Consider the following 20979-nt stretch of genomic DNA (forward strand, 5'->3'; position numbering starts at 1 on the left):
TGTGTGTGTGTTTATATCAGTGCAACGAGGGAGGTTTGGAGGATATAATCACATAAAGTCACTTTATACCTGCATTTATTTGTTTGCTCCCCGTGTGAGGCAACGTGAACCCAATATTATTCATCAGCTGATGCCCGTCAAACCCAAGCAAGAGATAAAAAAGAAGCTGATTTCAGAAATGAGAATATTTTCCAATCACATTGGATTTTGTTTGCGTTAAGGTCCCTCAACAGTTACAGTTTACGCATCGCCTTTAACTTTTCATGTTAAATTATTGAGTTTATGCGAGGCCATTATGTCGCCAGTTTTTTTAAAATAAAGTTTTTTTGTCATAAACTGAAGTTATTATTATTATTATTATTATTATTATTATTATTATTATTATTACACGGGAACAGACTGAAAGGACTACACAGTGGTTTGAATTTTTTATAGCATGCTCCGTCATGTAATGCTGTATCTGCGTTAGGTTTAGTTAGACGGAATGAACGATCTGCCTGGTTAAATAATAAAAACGTGCCCCCCTTTCCTTGAATTGCTAGGTATTACTCTGCATCACTGTTGACTGCTTTTTTGTGTTGTTTCTGCACGAGAGGGAAAAAAGCTATCTTTCTCGTAAACTGCGCCTTGTCTTGGCACCGGCCTGAAAACGCGCTCTCGTCTCTATTAGATTGATTGCTTTCCTTTATCTTCCCAAAAACGTCTGCCGGGTAATTGGCCGGAATGACTTGTGAACTGAGGAGGTTCAGGCTGTGTGGTGGTATTGAGGTCAAAAAGATGGTTCCGGAAAGGTGTTTCTGTCGCTTGCCCTTAGTCAAAAAAAAAAAATTTGTTGTAGTTTCTCTCGTGTTATTTCGTTTTTTTTTCTTCTGTTTAAGAAATCACAAATGAAACTGTCTGGGATGATGTGAGTAGCAAAAGATGTTGATGTTGTACATTGTTCTCTGGCCTGTCAGCTCCTCCATACCTCAGGATTGATCTCAGGGTTGAACAAAATCCATCACCGACTGTTTCAGTGCACCTTGGCATTGATTGTCCAAGTCTCTGATGCTCTGCTGGAGTGCTGGAATATTTTTTTCCAAAACCATATTCATTTGATATTTGATATTTTAATTATAGTGGAGGAGAGTGCTGTCACATAAATCCGAAATCTCCCATAACTATTCAACTGAACGGAGGTTAGTGACTGCAAAATTCACAGCACCTGGCTCACATCACTTTCAGATTTGGTGTTTATGTGCCCTATAGAAGTGAGCGTGGTCATCGGTAACACTGACAACTTCACCAGTGCCAAAATGTTCTGTCCCAGGATAAAAGCCTGAAAACACGCCAATCACTCTTCCATCAAGGGCACAAGGAGAGCCAAAAAAATAGCAAAATTCAAATTTACGTTTTACATTTACAAATGTAAACTTACATTTAAATGATGACAGCAGCCGAAGTGTGTTTATGTAGAACTTCAGTGAGTAATGATGGGTATACAACCCCAATTCCAAAAAATGGATCATGGCTTCTTCTTTGCAACCTGGATTTGTGGCTGGCATGGTGAACTCTGCTCACAGACAACGATTTCTAGAAAATAATGCTGTGATTTCCGACAGCATCTCTTTCAATTCCGTTCTACAGTTTATAGACATTGTTTTTTTGCAGATTGAGGTGAACCTCTGCCCATCATCACTTCTGAGAAACTCTCCCTCCCTAAGATGCTAATTTTATATCCAATCATGGTACTGACCAGTTAACAAAAGTTCCTTTAGCAGTTTGTTTTACTTTTCCAGCCCTCTGCATGTTTTGTTTCACTAAATCTATGAAACGTCGCTGAAGTCTTCTTTGTTTGCTCATGCATATCCACTATCCCTCCTCTGCACATGTCCAAACCATCTCAGTTTTGCCTCTCTAACTTTATTGCCCAACCTCTACTCTTCATAGCTGCCATCGATTCCTCCTTATTGTTCCTCTTCACTTCCTTATTCGTTAACTTTCCTCCATCCACCTTTGTCTCTATCTCATTTACTTCATTCATCAGCTCCTCAAAACACTCCTAACATTTTCTCAGGACACACGCTTCACTCATTAGTACATTTCCCTCTCTATCTTCAATCGCTCTAACCTGCTGCTCATCCTTTCCGGCCTGAGCTCTCTGCCTACCCAGTCAGTACAAGATATGCAAATCACAGCATTCTGTTTTGTTTTATATTTTAAAAAGCATCCTAGTTTTTTGGAGTTGGGGTTGTATTTCCAGCTGGAAGTTGAGTACTGCTAAGCAGCTCCTGTCATTTTTAAGGACATTGGAATGTGTTGGTAGGATGAGCTCTTAAAAAAAACAAAAGACTTTAAATGTATTATTTCTTTCATTCGGCTTTAATAAAAATTAAACAGTAACAGGTTTCATAGCCTGTCACACAGTTCTCTGAAAATTAAATCAGAGCTGTTAACTTTGGAATAATCTATTAAAAGTGGGTTTTAATAAAGTCCCACGATGGCTTTAGTTTTTCTTCAGGTGCTCCCGTGGTATCTGCCTTCAGGCAGCCATACTGGGCAGATACCACAGTCCAGCTAACAACTTGGCTGGGATGAAAGAGGAGAGTGGGAAAAGGTCAAGATGATTCAATGTGTTTTTTGTGTGTGTGGCATTAAGTCTTAGTCAGCACTTTAATTTTAAAGAGCCCACAGGAGGCTGCAGTCATCAGGTTTCAGGCTTAAAACGAGAAGGTGATAAATTAAGTAACTCCCGTTCCCTTTAGTGCTGAAAAATCTGTTAAGTAATTGTTTGGAAAGTGATGCAGAGAACAGATGAGGCTGATCTTGTTCCGGACTCTTCTGTCCATCTCACCCCTTACCCATGATGCTCTGCGGATTTTTTGGGGGATCATTTTTCAGCTCCATCAGCACGTGAGCCTGAAGCATTTTGCACTAAATTAAATAAAAAAGTTATTTTAATCAAATGCCTGTTTCAAACTAAACTTTTGGGTGAATGAAAAATCTGGAGATGTTCTCCTGTGGGTGGTGCCAGAGAACACATCATATTAGGCTCAGTGGAGATGGTGGAAGGTGGACAAGACCAGGTGAAAGTCTCAGATGTATTGGCAACCCATAAGTTTTTTCAGTTGTTCATTTACTAGATTGTTAGTGCAGACATCTGAGACTCGTGTAAGACTTGGCTTAGTTTTCATCAGTTCGCTGAACTCTGAATAAGATTTGAGGTTATGCTTTGCTGAGCTGATTATAAGTGAACTTACACCAAAAGTCCTCCTAGAAGCAAATTGTTTGTTTTTGCTTTGTGCATTTAAAAATCTTCAGTTTTCCTGAAACCACATACCACATTTCCATTTTCTGTAGGGTGTTTGAATGTTCTCTCTGGGTACTCTGGTTTTCTCCCACAGTCCAAAGACACGCAGTTTGTGGGGTTAATTGGTGGTTCTAAGTTGGACGTAGGTGTGAATGGTCTGTCTCTCTGTATAATCCCACCTCTTGCCCTATGGAGCAGGGACAGGCTCCACTACGTGGAAGTGGATTGATGGAAATTTCCAGCTAATCTGGTGTTGTGGGACATTGATTCAAAGGTTTTATTTCACACAAATAATATCCCTGCTGAGCTCTAAAGAACCCACTCTATACAGTACTTGGATTTTCTTTTCCATTGAATCCAGGAAAAAAAATAGTTACAGTGAAGTTTAAAAATATTATCCGTGATGCTTCCACAACCACAAAAACAAAATTCAAGGTGTTTTTACAAGCCATGTCCTGTTTGGATATGGCCTTCCATTCCTCATTTTTCATGTTGTAGAAGCGCTTTCTCATAACAGGAGGGGCTGTTAAAAGAAAAAAACTTCTCTTCTTGTAGCAGGAAAGAAAAACGTGTCAGTGGAGACATAAAATCAGTGAGAATATCATTTTAAAACAAAGTCACTGAAAACCAGCCCCAGGTGATACTTTGACTGTCAGCCTGCTGTTACGGCTTCATGAAGACAGTTAATATTATAAAAGGTCACCGTTCCCCTTTGAATATACTCGCACACTTTCAAATGCCATCTATATGCTTTTCCAGTATATCTGTGGTCACATGATCATTGCAAGGCGTTCAGCTGATGAGTTTTTAAAAAATATACAATTGTTAAAAATCAAATATCACCCAGTCAGTGCTGGCAGGCCAATGCAGTGATAGAGGTTTTCCCCTGACTACAGCAAGAACGTTTTTATGATCGCTTTTTTTTATCATTAGATGGCTGACTGGTGAAATCAATAGAGTGTGCTGCTTGAGGGTTTTACTCATCAGTCTGTAAATGGCTGAAAGAGCTGCTGACACACCTTCAACAACTCATCCGCTCGTGTCTCACTGCAGAAATTTTATTGTCTTTCCAGAGCTTAAATGCTGTTTCACAGAGTTTTCCTCAATGCTGTAAATGTAGAACAGGTGGAAATGCTGCTTTTTGTGCATACATGCAGTCTTATTTGATTGGCTGCTACAGTATCTTTTCATCCTAAAATCCAGCCTTTTACCAGCCAACTGTTTTTATTTTGGAAGAGAGAAGTCTCTCTGAGTTACCAGGACAATATTCCTGGCAGGTGATAAGGGACATCACTGCTTTTGCATGTTCATTCCAAATACTGCTGTCTGTTTTTTGACTTCTCAGACATGTTAACCAATGAGTTAGCTTCATAAATATCCATTCTCTTCCGCTTATTCAATTCAGGCCCACATTGGGGTTGGAGCCTATCCCAGCTGTCTTAAATCAGCGGTCCCCAACCTTTTTTGCGCCACAGACCAGTTTAATGTCAGACAATGTTTGCACGGACCGGCCTTTCAGGTGTCGCGGACAAATACAACAAAATAAAATGATACAACCAAGACAAAAACTGTGGTCTTTTGTAAATATAATAATAAATGTGAATTCACTGTGTAATTGTGTAAATTTATTAGCAGCGTCCTCCTGAAATGCGCCAACAACATTGAGAGCAACGTCCTCCTTTAATGCTCTCTGGTCGCTATGGTAATGCGTAAATATTTCTTTCAAAATAAGACACACAACTACAACACGGGAAACGACAGAGTTAATGATAAAAACCCTGAAAACCATAAATTTCACACCCGAGCCTTATCTCTCGCGGCCAGGTACCAAACAACTCACGGACCAGTACAGGTCTGTGGCCCGGGGGTATGGGAGCGCTGTCTTAGGGTGAGAGGCAAGAGACCGTTAGCCTCACATAGAGACAACCATTCGGGCACCTAGAAACATCATTTAATCTAACCCCACTAACTGCATGTCTCTGGGCTGTGGGAGGAAGCTGGAGTACCTGGAGAGAACGCAAACACGGGTTGAACATGCTCCACACAGAAAGACCGGCCTGATGGTGGAAAAGGAGGTGTATGCTGTGAGGCAACAGTGTTAATCACTGCACCACCATGCAGCCCTTAAATATACTTTATATAATTAGTTACTATTACAGTGAACCTTTATTTACTTTGTTAACATTATGATATTGTTATTTGCTGTAATCACCTACTTTTTAATGGAAAGAGCCTTGAAAATGAAACAGTTGTTACTATTTTCTTGCTCGTGTGTTTTGTTGTGATTTCGAGGAGATGCAAACATCGGAGAGATCGGATAGATTTAGCTGAAGTCTTTTGGGATTTCCTTATGCAGCAGCTGACTGTCAGCTTGAGGATGTTTAGGTGTATAAAACAGACAGCGACAGGAGAGTTTGGGAGATGTGTTGTGCACGGCTTAACAATGAAAAGGTTATTTACTTTAAAAGCTCAGCTGCCTCTTTAGCTCAGCGGGTGAGCAGACAACCTCGTGGCCAGAGTGCAGCAGCCTGGCTTCAAGTAACCCATGGACCTTTGTAGCATGTCTTCCCTCTTCTCTCTCTCTCCCCCTTTTCTGTCCATTTTCACTGCTTTACTATTTAATAAATGCAAACATCCATCCATTCGCTTCCGCTTATCCTTTTTCAGGGTCGCGGGGGGCGCTGGAGCCTATCCCAGCTGTCATAGGGCGAAAGGCGGGGTACACCCTGGACAGGTCGCCAGTCTGTCGCAGGGCTAACACATAGGGACAGACAACCATTCACACTCACATTCACACCTAGTGGCAATTTGGATTATCCAATTAACCTATCCCCACAAGCTGCATGTCTTTGGACGGTGGGAGGAAGCCGGAGTACCCGGAGAGAACCCACGCAAACACGGGGAGAACATGCAAACTCCACACAGAAAGACCCCGGCCTGGTGTTGGAATTGAACTCAGGACCTTCTTGCTGTGAGGCAACAGTGCTAACCACCGTGCCACCGTGCTGCCCATGCAAACATGCCAAAAAAAAAAAAACCCCTTAAAAGATCATCTTGGCCCATTATGATTAGGGTGTTATTTCTCTGAGTTTGGCTATCAGTTATATATATTATTAAATGGTTCAGCAATATCTGGGTATTTCATAGCATGAAGAGCAGTCATGGCTGTTTCCAGCTTTTCCAAAAACAAGATGGTAAAAGTTGATGCATTAGATGGCTTTTACTTTGAAAAGACTCTAAGGAATTAAACAAAGTTTTGGCCTACCCTGCAGTGCTGCTGATTGGGCTGTGTTTAGTGTGATAGGTTGATGCATAACTCATGAGCAGTGATAATTTGTTGGGTTAGGCACAAGGAGGGAATCAAAGGCACAGTGGGGCCAGAGCCATCAAGTAAGTAAATCTTTCTCATGGGCTGTTTTAATTTCAAGTAAAGGAATAATGTGTTTTGTTTTATTTCATTGTTGTACACAAACAATACCCGTCCTCCATATTTCTTTAGTCATAGTTGCTCCTGATAAAGAGTCATTTATCATTTTTAGCTTTGATTGTATTGAAATGCAGGACTTAGTCTTTTCACAAGTGTAGCCTTTTTTACTGGTCATTGGAGCACAGGTGCTACACCTCAAATACATTAAGAGTAAAAAACTGAACCTCGCTAATCCTGAAACCCAATGTGTGTGTGTTTTAATATACTCCAGATAATTTATGTACAAAAAATTGAATATGTCATTGGGACTGCTCACATCTGTTAAACTTTAGCAGCATTATGATGTGCATGAGATTTGTACAGCTAATTGTTAAACAGTCAAAACCTTCTGCATTGTTCTCCTCAGTGACCAAGCTATCACCATGCAGAATATATCAAATGAATTATTAATGTCTGTGTGGTTAAAAAGGGAAAGGAGAAAGGGCAAGAAGCTGCTGGTGGTATTTTTCCTCTGCCCTGATGTTTCTGCAGTCTCATTTTTGCCAGACTGTAGCTGCTGGGTAACTCATTCAGGTTGAACAAGAGGGTTGGGGAGGTTTATGATTTTCTCACTCATTCTTATAGATTGCATGTCTGGGGGAATTTGTGTTCATTCTTGTTCATAAGGTCATGTCCATTATTTATTTTGTCCTTATAAGTAAAACTGACTTGAAGAATCAGGTTCAGGTGATTTTTGTATCCATAAAGTTCGACCAAATATTCATGATGCAGATGTGTTTTTCTATCTGATAAGCTAAACAATGAATAAAATGAAAACAGTAATAAACACTAACAAAATATATAGCATACTATACATGGTATTAGGGCAGGGCAATATGGCCAAAAATATTTATCACGATATAATATTTTAAAATTTACGATAACGATATAACTGACGATATAAATGACGCGAGACAAAATACTTTACAACTCCACATCCACAACCCATCAATATATTTTCACTTAAACAAGCAGCTGTTTTTTATGTGCATTAAAGTTATATAAAAATTTAACAGTGCAAATGCAAATTCCTTGCTGAAAGTTTAACTAAAAGGCATGTCCAGTGGAAATTGGCCGACATATCTTCAGCCATGTATAATTTCCACAAAACCTAGATTATACACACACAATAGGGTAATATTATGTTGAAGCACAGTACGTATCACTCCGCGAGGCTCCTGCCTACAATAGCCGTAATGCTCCGACAATCCATCAAGCGGTGCAGGTTCGTAGCTTCGTAGTAAAACATTTTTTGACAGATTTTCGAGCGCCGTGTACCACATAAAATCAGTTCGAGGTCAGTAACATTATATCTTTATATTTATATATATTATATCCTAACATTATACCGGTATTACCGTGAACGGTATGATATGGCGCAAGCCCTACATGGTACACTGTACACAGCAAAATCTCCAGTGTTAAATTAACACTAGAGAGTGTCTATATGGGTCCACACCTCTGAGTGTTAAATACAACACTGTTGAGTGTTAAATTAACACTTTTGACAGTGTTATATGTTTAAAAGTAACCTAGTCAGTTTTGAAGATTAACAAAGACTATCACTGAGCAGTGCTGATTTTCTAACACTGGAAAATAACTCAAAATGTTAGAAATATTCCAGTGTTAGAAAATCAGCACTGCTCAGTGTTAGCCATTGTACAGGCAGGGAATTATTTATAATACAATGTTACAGTGTTTAAGAGAAATAAGTATTTGATCCCTACAAAACCATCAAAAGGCAAACAGGAAGCTTGGTGAGAAGGTGACAACTTTTGGTTCAGTTATTTGGAAACAGAGGAAATGAACTTCAGTCGCCTTCAGTCTGGAGCTCTGTGCATCTCCATCCAGCTCCATCAAGTCTCAAGGGTTGAGGAGGCTCATAAAACAGGTGGTGGATCAGCCCAAAGCTACACAAGAGGAGCTTGTTAACGATCTGAAGACAACCACAGTAACCAAGAACTGCACTAGTAACACACTACATTATAATGGACTCAAATTTTGCAGCCCCATCTTAGGTTTGACAGTAAACATCTAAATGAGTTGGAGAAGGCTTAGGAGAAAGTGTCGTGGTCAAAGAAGAACCAAAATTAAGCTCGACTCGCCATGTTTGGAGGAAGAGAAATGCTGAGGATGACCCAAAGAACATCATCCTCACAGTCAAGCATGGAGGTGGAAACATTATGCTTTAGGGTTGTTTTTCTGTTAAGGGTACAGGATGACTTCACAGTATTAAGGAGTGGCTGTAGCTCGGGAGGTAGAGCAGATCATCTACTGATCGGAAGGTTAGTGCTTCGATCCCTGCCGATCCCGGGCATGCCAAGCATCCTCGGGCAAGATACTAACCCCAAGTTCTCTTCGATACATCCATCGGAGTATGAATGAGCGTGAATATTAGATAGTAAACATTGAAGGATGTGCTTGTGTGAATGGGTGTGATTGGGTGAATGTGCATGTTATAGCTTTGAGTGCTCAGGGGGAGTAGAAAAGCACTATATAAGAATCAGTCGATTTACCCCTTAAAATCATGGACGAGACACTGAAGATGGATCATGGAGCTTCCAGCATGGCAATGACCCAAAACATTTTGCTCAGGCACCAGAAGCACATTAAGGTCATTGAGTAGCCTAACCAGTGTTGATTTGATTCAGGCTGACTGTCTTGAAGTAAGCCTTACTCAGTTCCTTATTCCATAGGGCACACATACGGCTGCAGCTTTTAAGTTCAGAGTTTTTGAAGTCTGTCTTACTGCATGCTGGCTCACAGAGTTCTTGCTTGCTGTAATCGTTCCTCCTCATGTTACCAGTGCAGCATGTCCCCTCCGCTGTGAGAAGTTGTTTCAGAGTTAGTCTTTTTAGTGTAAAACACCCTCTAAACCTGCTTTTAGCTTTATTGATGGTCAAACCATTTCCTTTGGTTTAATAGCTTTGCAACAAGAGCTCTAACAAATCGGTTTAAAGTCGAATCACTTTTTTGTGGTTTGGCTAAACAAAAGGTTCATTACTAGTATAATAATATAGTATATTTAAAGCAAAGCTTAATGAACCTTTACAATCAGTTTTCAAAGATCAATTAAAGTATGCATCCTCTGAAATTCTGAGGTCCTCAAACCAGAGACTCTCCTTTAATCTCTTCCCACTAAGACTACAAACAGAACAACATGTTGGCTTCATGAAAAGCAAAACTAAAACTGACACGGCCAGTCTAACACATCTTTATCCAGTCCTCCTCAGAGGCTAAGAAGCTTTGTAGCCTTTTATCTGTTATTTATATTTGATGCTGTCTGGAGCTGATGTTCTGTCTTTCCTGTCTGTCTGTCAGAGACCAGCTTTCTCCTGGGAAACGCCCAGATCGTGGAGTGGCCCATAGTTTACAGTAATGACGGATTCTGCAAGCTGTCTGGCTTCCACAGAGCCGAGGTCATGCAGAAGAGCAGCACATGCAGGTACAAGTCAAATTAGATTTTGTATCATTACCAGACATTTGAAGTGGACCTGATATGTTTTTATTTGTTTTCTGGCATATATTTACTGTTGCACTGAAGGATGTTCAAATTAAAAATATCTGAAAGTTCAGGTAATAAACTGAAAAACTTAGTAAACTGCAGTCAGAGCAGTTTACTTGTATGTGATTGGCTGCGACCAAAGTCGACCTGCCTGCTTGTTGTTTGAGCCTAACATCTGGAAGGAACAGCCAATCAGAAGAAAGTTGGCTAAAACACAGCTTAAGACAGTGGGTTGATTGAGGGGTGCATCAAGGTCCAGCATGAGATCAACTATTTTGAACTCTGAATTATGCAGAGCTACTGTCTTTGAGTCCAAGAAGAAAAAAGGTGGAAATAAGAATAGGTTCATTTTAAAGACTGCAAATATGCACGTATTGTTGTGTAACAGCATTATTAGTTATAGCGTGGTAATGGAGCAATAATCCAATCCCAGTTTAGGTATATATGCATTAAATTTCATCTTCACATTTGCATACAGTCCTTTGCTGAATTTCTAGTAGACTCATATGTCTTATTTAGCTCCCGGGTTTATGCATTTTTAATGGTTTATTCTTCAGTGAAGAGTGGGACTCATAAAAAACCAATATATATTTATATATTTTTTTCAACACTATTGTATTTATAACCACACCAGACTAGCCATGATTCACAGCTCAAACCCTGTCACTTTCAAAGTTCTCTATTTAGCCTGCAAAGGTACACACAAACAAAGAAAAGGTTTCAAAGTGTCAGTTGTTTTGCACCTCCCTAATTCTGTCCTCCTCTAGCCAAAAGAAAAACTCTTGTTTTGAAAGAGAGGAAGTAGAGAGAGGATGGCACACCACTCAGTGAGTGTCTGAAATGAATCCAGTCTGGAGCTGTCAGGGGAGCTCTTCCCGGTCCACCTCGAGGACGGTGCCCTGCTCGCCTGTCAGTCAAGATGTTTTAAAATTTGACTCCCTTTCCTCAGGCTGCTCTCAAATGTGACTGGAGGGTGGTGTGTGTGTGTGTGTGTGTGGCGTGGGTGGGGGTGGGGTCGGCCTTGACTAGCCTGCAGCTAAAAAGACTCCATTTGGACACTGAGCTGAGTGAGAACAGAGACACGGATTTATCCCTGTGCTTCCTGCTGCTCTGGGCTGAAGAGGACACTGAGACTGACAATGCGCTCAGTCGTGACACTGAGAGGATTGAAGAGGCCACTGAGAGCTTAAACTTACAGGCTGCTGCCAAACTGATGGAAGACAGCAGCCTGTTAATGGGGTCCAGAGACATTTCTTTTTCTTTTTAGTCTTTTAACTGTGGTACAAAAGGTATGAATCGGTAACAGTGGTGCAGATGTGCTGACATTTCACATAAAATCCTAATAGCAGTAAGTCAAGGAAAAAACAAAACAATTTCATAAAAAGTGAAGGTAGACCTCTTCAGCTGCGAATTGAAGATGAAACATTATGCTATACAAATTGCAGTGTTTTGCTTTTGGATTTTTATCAGCCAACCTACAAAGGACTCGTGTCTTAGACTGGTCCCATAGGCCGATCACCACACCACTACACGTGTATTGCTGGATTTCCCAGTAATTCAACATGCAAATGTGGAAAGCCAAAGCCCGTGAAAGCAGGAGACCCCCATACAGAACAAGAAAGATATGACATTAATTAACTTAAGAACTGTGGGCAGATTAAGCAGCTTTAGTCTGCCCACACTGATTCACAGATTCACTTATTGGATGGATAGAAAGGCCAGCGGAGGATGTGGGCTGGCACTGACAACAGCTAATCCTAAACTAATGCTGTGCTTGATTTTTCACATCATTTCACTGAACAATTTTCCTTATGCCTGTCTTCAGCTCGCAGTAAGGCCAGGTTGAATTTTCCACTCTGCTTACTAATATGTCTGACATCACTGGTGACATTGCTAGAAGGCGACATTCAACTTTGGCCCATTCCATTAGAGGTTAGAGGGTGGGGTTAGATGTCAAATCCCAGTTTTCTGAAAACGTCCAATTTCTGTGTTCACATCATGGTGCTGTGGTGGGTAGCACTGGTGCCTTACAGTAATGGTCCTAGGTTTGAATCCAGTCTGTAGTCTTTCCATGTGGGGCTTTAGCCTTTCTTTGGTAGACCTGTCCGGGGTGTACCCTGTCTCTTGTTGTATGATAGCTGCTGTTGGCTCCTGCATCCCTGATTTGGATTTAAAAAAATGGATGGCTATACTCTGCATTTCTAACCAAAAGATGTTGAAATTTAATAAAATCCTCATTTTAAGTTCTTTGGCAAAGCTGGAAGAAAACATAAAAGCATTTACTGAACTCAAGGATGAACTGATCAGGATCTGGTCACTGAGTTTGTTTGTGTATCAAGGAAAGATCAAGTGAAAGTCTAAACTGGTATTTCATTTTCAAATGGTCGATGGTCACCTGCACTGTGGCAGCATAATGGATAAAATAGTGACTGAATCTGTGCCCACTCTAAAAAGTACAAATGTGTGTGGATGTGCAAACTTGAACTGGAATTTGATCTTGGAAAACAAAGTAGGAGAAATGTATAAATGTTCCCTTTATGGAATGATTACAGCCCAGAACAAATCTGCACTCACACCCCTGTGAGCCCAATTTATCCTTTAGCCGTTGCATCACTTTATTCTATTGAACCAAACATAAGAATTAATGGAGTTTTGATGGTGAGATAACACATTGACAGTACCATTAATAACATATATGAAATATCATACAGAGGCATGAAAGACTGATGATTGATTGTTGCAGTTTCTCATATTGCTTATTTCCCTTCACAGTTTTATGTACGGAGAGCTGACAGACAAGAAGACCATCGATAAAGTCAGACAGACGTTCGACAATTATGAATCTAACTGCTTTGAAATCCTGCTGTACAGAAAGAACAGTGAGTGTTCACTTCAGTTATTTCTTGATGTGTCTCATCATGTCTTTTATGTAATTTTTTAACACATATACATTACTGATAGCCTTCTGTCTGCATTGTTGTCATCATTTCTATCAGTGTGTATTCAGTTGAGTTATGTTAAGTTCAGTTATGTTTTTGTATTCTGATTTTAACATTCTATCAATCGATTATTTCTAATGAACATGTTCTTTTCATTTTTATTTTATTTTACATGTCCTTGACAGACTTTTTTTTATTTATATGTCTTTAAGGATGTGAGATTTAAATCACTGCTCATGTTAGATAAAGGCAATAAATGGAGGGCAGATACAATTTGATAAAATGAATTTAAAAATGTAAACACAGTGTTGTTGACTGTGTATTTGAACAATAGTAAAGTATACCAACTGGGCATAACATTTTGACCACCTGCCTTGCCTCATCCAGCTTGACTTCTTTCCATAGTGCATCCTGGTGCCAGGTATTTCCCATGTAAGTGACGCAGATGTATCCGGTTTTCCACACGATGTAAAAGATTCATCATCACCTTTTTCCATTCCTCCGTTCTCCAATGCTGATGCTCACATGGCCACTGTTGGTGCTCTCGGCATGGATATTAGTCAGCGTGGTCACCCTGACTGGTCTGCGGCTATGCAGCCCCATACAGAACAAATTGTGATGTGATTCTGACATGTTTCTATCAGAACCAGCTTTAACTTTACTGGCAATTTGAGCTAAAATAGCTCATCTGTTGGATCACATGGAACAGATTTCGCTCGACACATATGAATGAGACTTGGCTGCCCATGACCCTGTTGCTGGTTCACCACTGTTTCTTCTGTGGGCCTCTTTTGATAGATACTATCCACTGCAGGAAAAACCCAGAGCCCGTCACAGGTCCTTGTGAAAGTTGCTTAAATCCTTACACTTGCCTCTTTTTCCTTCTTCTAACACATTAACTTTAAGGACTAAATGGACTCTTTATCTGTATAAGGTCTTTAAGTCTGAGCTGTGTCCGGGTCCAAAGTCAAACGAACACTGCAGCATCACTGAGAGTTTAAAAACTGTATAAATTCTGTCATCTGTAATAAAATGATCAGTATGGCTGCTCTACCAGGTGTAACAATTAAGTTTAACATTCAGGCATCCATGAAAACAGGTTTTATGAAGTTAAACAGAGTAAGAAGATAGCAGGGAGTTAGCTCGCTAGTTTCCATCTAAACATACCATGTTCTGACTGAGGGATTTCTGAAAAAATTAAAACGTACAGCTCTGTTATCACTTCTGACATAAATGAAGACAGAAAACTAAACAGTAGTGACGTTTGTAGGGCTACTGAAGTTGGGCTAGCTGGTATGTAACGGTGTGCTACATGGTGGCTAGCTACACAGCTAGGGTTAGCATACTATAAACACATTACCACAGTGAAAACTTTTTTCCACTTGATAAAAGTTAACGTGAGGGTTCCCGATGGTTAGGGACAAACACAATTGTATGACAGAATCCTGAAAATGGACCAAACAACTGAACAACTGAGATAATCCATCCACAATACCAGGTTAGTCATTAATATACTGCTGCCTGTGCTGGGCTGTAATCACATAACAAGGTTTTAAAAACTGAGCTTTAGAATGAACAGTGGTAATAAAAACTGAGAGAGGCGGACAGTGATTACAGCCTTTTTTTTAGAGGCTTCTTCAGATTAAGTAGAACAAGATACAAAGCATTAAAATACGTTAAAAACACAACAACCTTAATAAACGCAGAGTAGTTTGGACCCGGAAGCAGGGTTCATATGTCAACACTTAAAGACCGGATATCCCACCCACTAACAGGAGCCATGAGCCATTCACTTTACCTGTCAGTGCTTATAATGTTAACCTGAGAGGTACTAGATCAGCGTGTTAGGACAACTGACAAGCTGGAACTACAAAATGGTCCATCTTTGAGTGCAGAATGGAGAAGGAAATAAAAACTTTTACCATGGCACAAATTTGATGACAAATTATGAGAGCAGGGCCCTCATAGAGGCGTTTGTGTAATACGTGAATGAGGCGAATTCTTTATGTGTGAAGTATTTTCTCTTCTTTTCCTTAGTACACGTAGATTAATTGTTTTGCTTCTTTATCTACTGGCTTCCTTAGGGTGCCATCCACTGCCCCCTTAAAAGCGGAAAGAATATCAGTTTGACCTCTGACACATCCACTTAGTTCAATTGCCATGTTTACCACTCTCACAAAGTACCCAAGTGCCACGTGAGTGCTGGTTCAGGACTCAACTCAGCCTTTTGTACTAATGAGTTAGCATGTTCATTGCCACAAAATTGCTTAAATTTCAAAGTAAGAAAGCAGAATATGATATTTCTTTTTATTTGACTTGTGTTTTTAAAATAAATTAAATTAAATTTTATTTATATAGCACCAAATTACAACAACATTCATCTCAAGGTGCTTATATACAATCAGACGACCCCCTATGAGCAAGCACTTTTTGAAAAAAATACCCTTTAACCAGATATAAAAATAATGGTTATCACACACTGGTGTGTAATTCAGTTGTTTTCTTTATTAAGATAAATATCTCTAAAATCCATTATTGGCATATAGATTTAAACGTATATATATATATATATATATATATATATATATATATATATATATATATATATATATATATATATATATATATATATATATATATATATTTTTTTTTTTTTTTTTTTTTTTTTTACATATATTTTAATATCTGATACAGACTTATGAAACCAACCACATTTGACTCAGTGGCACAAAGATTGTCTTCTGAGAGTCTTAATGTGGTTGCTTGGTCCTGATAATGGAGCATAATTAATGGCTAGATTATATTTATATCTGCCCTCTGTTGATTGTTTGAGCAAGCCCAGAGCAGCAATTTAGATGTGAAATCACTTTAATCTGTTTTCTGCAAAGACAGCAGAGATGTCATAAAAGCTAGTGCAGTAATAAAACATTTTTTTTTCCACAAATTGTTCCACAAATTGTTCCAACATATATTTTTCACATTTTGAAAGAAGTGGTCAAAGGTTTGTGGACACCCTAACACAAACCCCTAATGGAAGCATTGATAAGTAGTTTGAAAAATTCTTTTAGTAAAGCAACATAAAAGTATAATGTTTCAAACCTAGTAAGGATTCCACAAGAGATTGTTCAGATTACATTTGGTAAGGTTATTTCGAGCATCATGGATGTTAAATCCTCAATGGTGACACTGTCTTGGGTCTATTTGTTATTTTGTTTTATAGTGACTCCCTTTGGACATATGTACTCTAAGATTTGATGATGTTTTGTTGCAGGAAGTCCTGTTTGGTTCTACATGCAAGTGGCTCCCATCAGGAATGAGAATGACAAGGTGGTGCTGTTCCTCTGCACTTTTAAGGACATTACCCTCTTCAAGCAGCCCATCGAAGATGAAACTACTAAAGGTGGGTGTTTTCACACTGCACAAATGTTTCTCTCCTTTTGTTGAAGATAAGTTTTGTGTGGAGGACGACGGAGGGCCCAAAGTCTTGACAGATTTGAAAACCCGACGCTCCCTAGTGCAGATGATGATCAGCTTGGTGCTCTGAACCACTTGAAAAGATTGTGTTGTGTTTCTGGTTTATTAGACAGCAACACACTATGAAGAATAACAGCAGAGCAGTGCAGGGCATGACATGTGACAAAATGTCTGAGAGCAAAAGAAATTAATACATGGCTGGATGCTCCAATGCAATCTAACGCCACTTGGCTTGTGATCGGACGTGTAATTAGCTTTCTTCATCCTTGTCCTTCAACAGCTTTTTTCTTCCTTTCTCTCCATCTCCTTCTGCATATGTACACTCCTACACTTTATTCTTTTCCTTTTATTACTTGATGTTTCTCTAAACTTCCTTCACCTTATCTTTAACTTTTCTTTATCATTCTCTACCTTTTCTTGCCCTTCATTTACGGTACTGACTTTCTCTTCCTTATCCTAGTTTCTTAGCTTTTCCTCCTCGTTCTTGCAGCTTTTTCTTTGAACACCTGTTTTGTTTATCATCCTTCTCTCTCTTCTTCTGTTTTGCTCAGTCATCGTCTTCGCCTTGCATTGAATTTTCTCTGATATTCTCTGGTTACTGATTGCTACCTCCGTTACATTCTCTGTGTAATTATGCCCATTATTCTTTTTATCCTTGCTGGCACAGTGCATTCCAATACCAGTTGGCTGACTGGTCCACCACTTTTGCTTCAAACTGCAGCTTTAGAGGTTTTTCCCCCTGGGGCCCTTATGATGTTGACACTTGTTCTTTTTTCTCAGTGGATGGCTGTGAAAATGGATACTCAAATTTACATTACCCTCAGGAAATGCCTGATATCGTTGGTGATCTGTTGACTTATCGGTATGTGCCATCGTCAGCCAAAATTTATCTGTCTTATTATCTCCAAGTTAATGTGATTTCTGTTAGTCTGGCATGCACTTTGTGTCAAGTTCCAATTAGCAAATTAGTCTCAATTGTCATCCACCTCATCCTTCTGCTCCCTTTGACTCTGCGTACCAAACTCTCCTCTGTCCTTTCTCTCACGCTGAGAAGTCTCAGAAGATTAGTACTTGCTACAAACCTTTTTCCTTTCTTTTGTTTTTCATCCCAAGCTGAATGTGAAAAAAGGAACATGTCAAGTCTCTCTGCAGTTTCCCTGCAAAGCTGTCAGGTTGTGTTTGACAAGGTTCTGATGCTGTCAGGAGTCACTGGAGGAGTGGGTACCGGTGTTATCCTCCGTGCCCTGACTGATGTACAGTGTCAGCTCCCCACCTTGGGAGTCAGTTCTGGTGCTGCCATTCTGGTGTGTTTTCCCTTTTTACAAGGATCATGCACCCTTCCCCCTTCATTGATATACAGGCACCTGTAAACATGTGCGCACACATGCACTGATGTACTCCTGCCTCCTCGCTGCAAAGATCTCCTCACTGTTCTCATGTGTGTTTCTTTTAATTAATTAATTTAAAGTGTTCTCAGCGACATGAAAAACATGGCCTGAATCAAAGCAATCGAACGATCGAAGCCTTAGTGGATCTATTCGTCACATTAGCGTGTTGACATCTTTGTGATTTAGCTGTGGCTGCTGCCTCTGACAGTGTGACAAACTTTGCTTAACATTTTGACAAAGTGAGGCATCAAGTTTTATGCAGTATGAGTGTACTTAGCTTATCCAAGTTAAAGTATTTTTGTACAGTAATGGTGCTGTAGAGAAGCTCTAAAAATGTTGTATTAAAGTATTCTCACAAACATTACAGTTGTTACATATTAATAACCCCAAAGCTATGTAGAATCTGAAAAAGCAGTGGCACCAAATTACTGAGTTGTTCCCTCAGTTATGCTGTAACAGTATTCAATCAGGGCCTTTTTCCAGGAAGCAGGTTCATCAAATTCTGAGTCTAGCCATAAGATCAGAGTGAGTCCAATAGACTCTGAGTATGATCATCTTGAGTTAACTACATGCATGCGTAGAGAAAAAAGCTCCTCGTCTGTGGAGCTGTAATAACACAAGTTATAATTATGGGTAAATTGTACCAGTGCTGAATATGAACATGTGCCAGTAAGGCCCAGAATATTGATTTAAGAAAATAAAAATAAAAAAGGGGAAAGTTTAGTTCACTCTGTCATCATCAGACACAGAAAAAAAAAGTTGCATACAAATATTTACATTTTTCGTGCTCTCCATGGTCACCATTTATCTTAGCTAACGTGAGTTTTCATTAGCTAAAGCTGCAATCTTAATTTGACATCACAGTTTGTGATTCCATCTAATTATTCAGCAAGTTAACAGAGGAAAAATGTAGGTGACAGAAGCTGAAGATAAAAACATTGACTGACACATCAGACATGTAACAGTTTATGGCCACTTCATTTTTTTTTAAATGAAATTCAATCAGCATTTAATGTACTGATGTGCTGTAACAGTCTGATTTTTAATGTTAGAGGATTTAATCATTTCTTCCATTACTGGATAAAAATGCTTAATGAGATTTACAGAAAAACTATGCTTTGTTTCCCAGTTTAACCTTTTTTTAATCTGATCTAAGATCAGCCTTTACTGATAGCTGATAGCTGTCATACAGTCAGTAGTAACTGTTTCACATTTAACTAAAAAAAATGCAGCTTTCCAAGTTTTGTAAGACACGTGTAAGCTTTTATAGCGCTGTCTACTGTACATCAGCTAGATTTGACATATTTCATTATAGCTTTGGCGAGATGACCTATTTCAACCCATGAGAAACCAAGGTCACACAGGTGTTCTTGTTAAAGTTTCAACACTGACTCTCCCATAGCTTTCCTGACAGTAAAAATTGGTCTGGGCTCTTACGGGTTAAAATCAGGAATACAGACAAAATAAGCCCGCCTTGATTCACCTGAATGGGAAGAGCTGGGAAATTACCTCATCTGAAATGGATCTGGGCCTGATCTGGTCTGAATCTATGATCTTTATCCATTTTGGATATGTACTGGATAGTTTCACTTTTCCTGTACGCCATCCTATGTTAACCCCACAGATGGTTGTGCAGGAAAATCTCAGTCGATCAGCAGTTTCTCAAACCAGCCTGCCTGGTACAAACAACCATGCCACATTCAGAGTTACTTAAGTCATATTTCTTCCCCAAACTGACACTCGTGACCTGCTGCCAGGTGATTGTCTGACTATATAGTTATGTTAACAAGTTGAACAAGTGTACCTGATAATAAAGTGGATGAATATTTACTGCCAATAAAGAAAATGCATTTTCATGTCTGTCAGTTTTGGATGGTATATTAAAAGTTTTTTAAAGTCATAGTTCATTAAAAGTCAAAGCAATGCTTTGTGTGTATAAAACACAACACTAATTTACTTAAAATTTATTTACAGTTAATATAAGTTCAAGCTAATGTAAACAGGGTTGGTTTGAGCAGAAAACAGTTTAGCATTTAATACTTTTAATCTTTTAATTTCTGACATTTCAACATGAAAATAAACATATTGTTAAAAAGGAATGGACTATTAAAGATATGGCTTCTTGTTCTGGACATGCATGTAAGTGCGTATAGTTTGACCTTTTAAAAGACAATCTCCTTGGTAACAAAGCTCCACCTCGCAGGTGGTGGTTTGACTGGCATACTCCAACTTCAGACCAGCTAGTGCACTGTGGTGTATTTCAGTACAGTACAGCTCATTAGAAGCCACAGAGAGGATGCAGCCTTTGCCTGCTGTGCCACAGAGCACACAGGGGCGTACTGGGTTCAGCAGTTTAGCCCGCCTGGTGATAAGGGGGGTGGGAGAGGCCGTTTGTAGGGAAGGGAGATTCGCTGCTGCAGGCGTTGGTGGAGTTGGCTCGTGCTGCAGACTAAAATTCACTCTGGGCTCCGTCTCTGGCTGCTCCCACAGCGTGGCATGCCACAGCATGTCAGCGTCATCAGAGTGGGAGATATTGCAGTAAAAATCTAACAGGGGATTTCAAATTCATTGTGTGCTTTCTTGACACCGTGTCCCCGTTTCACCTAAAAATAAACCATTTATACACATTTATTGGTCTAAAACCTGGATGTTTCTGCATGTGAGAAGAGATTTGCATTCTTTCCTTCATGTTTCCACTTAAACTGAGCTTTAAATGGTGCTTCTCCCACGAACCTAAAACATCTGGATCGAGACAATTTTCTTTGCACGTGGCTGATTGTGGTTATCAAGGTGAACCAGCTGGCCGGTGCTTATTCGTCTCAGTATCATCCACTGACTGAAGCAGTAAGAAAAAAAAGAGGAAAAAGAATACACAGGAAAGCAGAACTATTAAAAAATAATGGTCACTGTGTTGTTGT

General features: G+C 39.5%; 1 protein-coding gene across 1 annotated transcript in view; it reads left to right on the top strand.

Annotated features, from left to right (window-relative positions):
* Window positions 1-20979, top strand: part of kcnh5b (potassium voltage-gated channel, subfamily H (eag-related), member 5b) — a 194467-nt gene that overhangs the window by 333 nt on the left and 173155 nt on the right. Inside the window, exons 2-4 of the mRNA XM_004554683.4 lie at window positions 10077-10200; window positions 13033-13139; window positions 16471-16599. Of these exons, the coding sequence (XP_004554740.3) occupies window positions 10077-10200; window positions 13033-13139; window positions 16471-16599 (360 nt within the window). The remainder of the gene's footprint in view (window positions 1-10076; window positions 10201-13032; window positions 13140-16470; window positions 16600-20979) is intronic.

This window comes from Maylandia zebra, linkage group LG19, assembly GCF_041146795.1.
Source record: "Maylandia zebra isolate NMK-2024a linkage group LG19, Mzebra_GT3a, whole genome shotgun sequence".
In the NCBI taxonomy this organism is placed as follows: domain Eukaryota; kingdom Metazoa; phylum Chordata; class Actinopteri; order Cichliformes; family Cichlidae; genus Maylandia; species Maylandia zebra.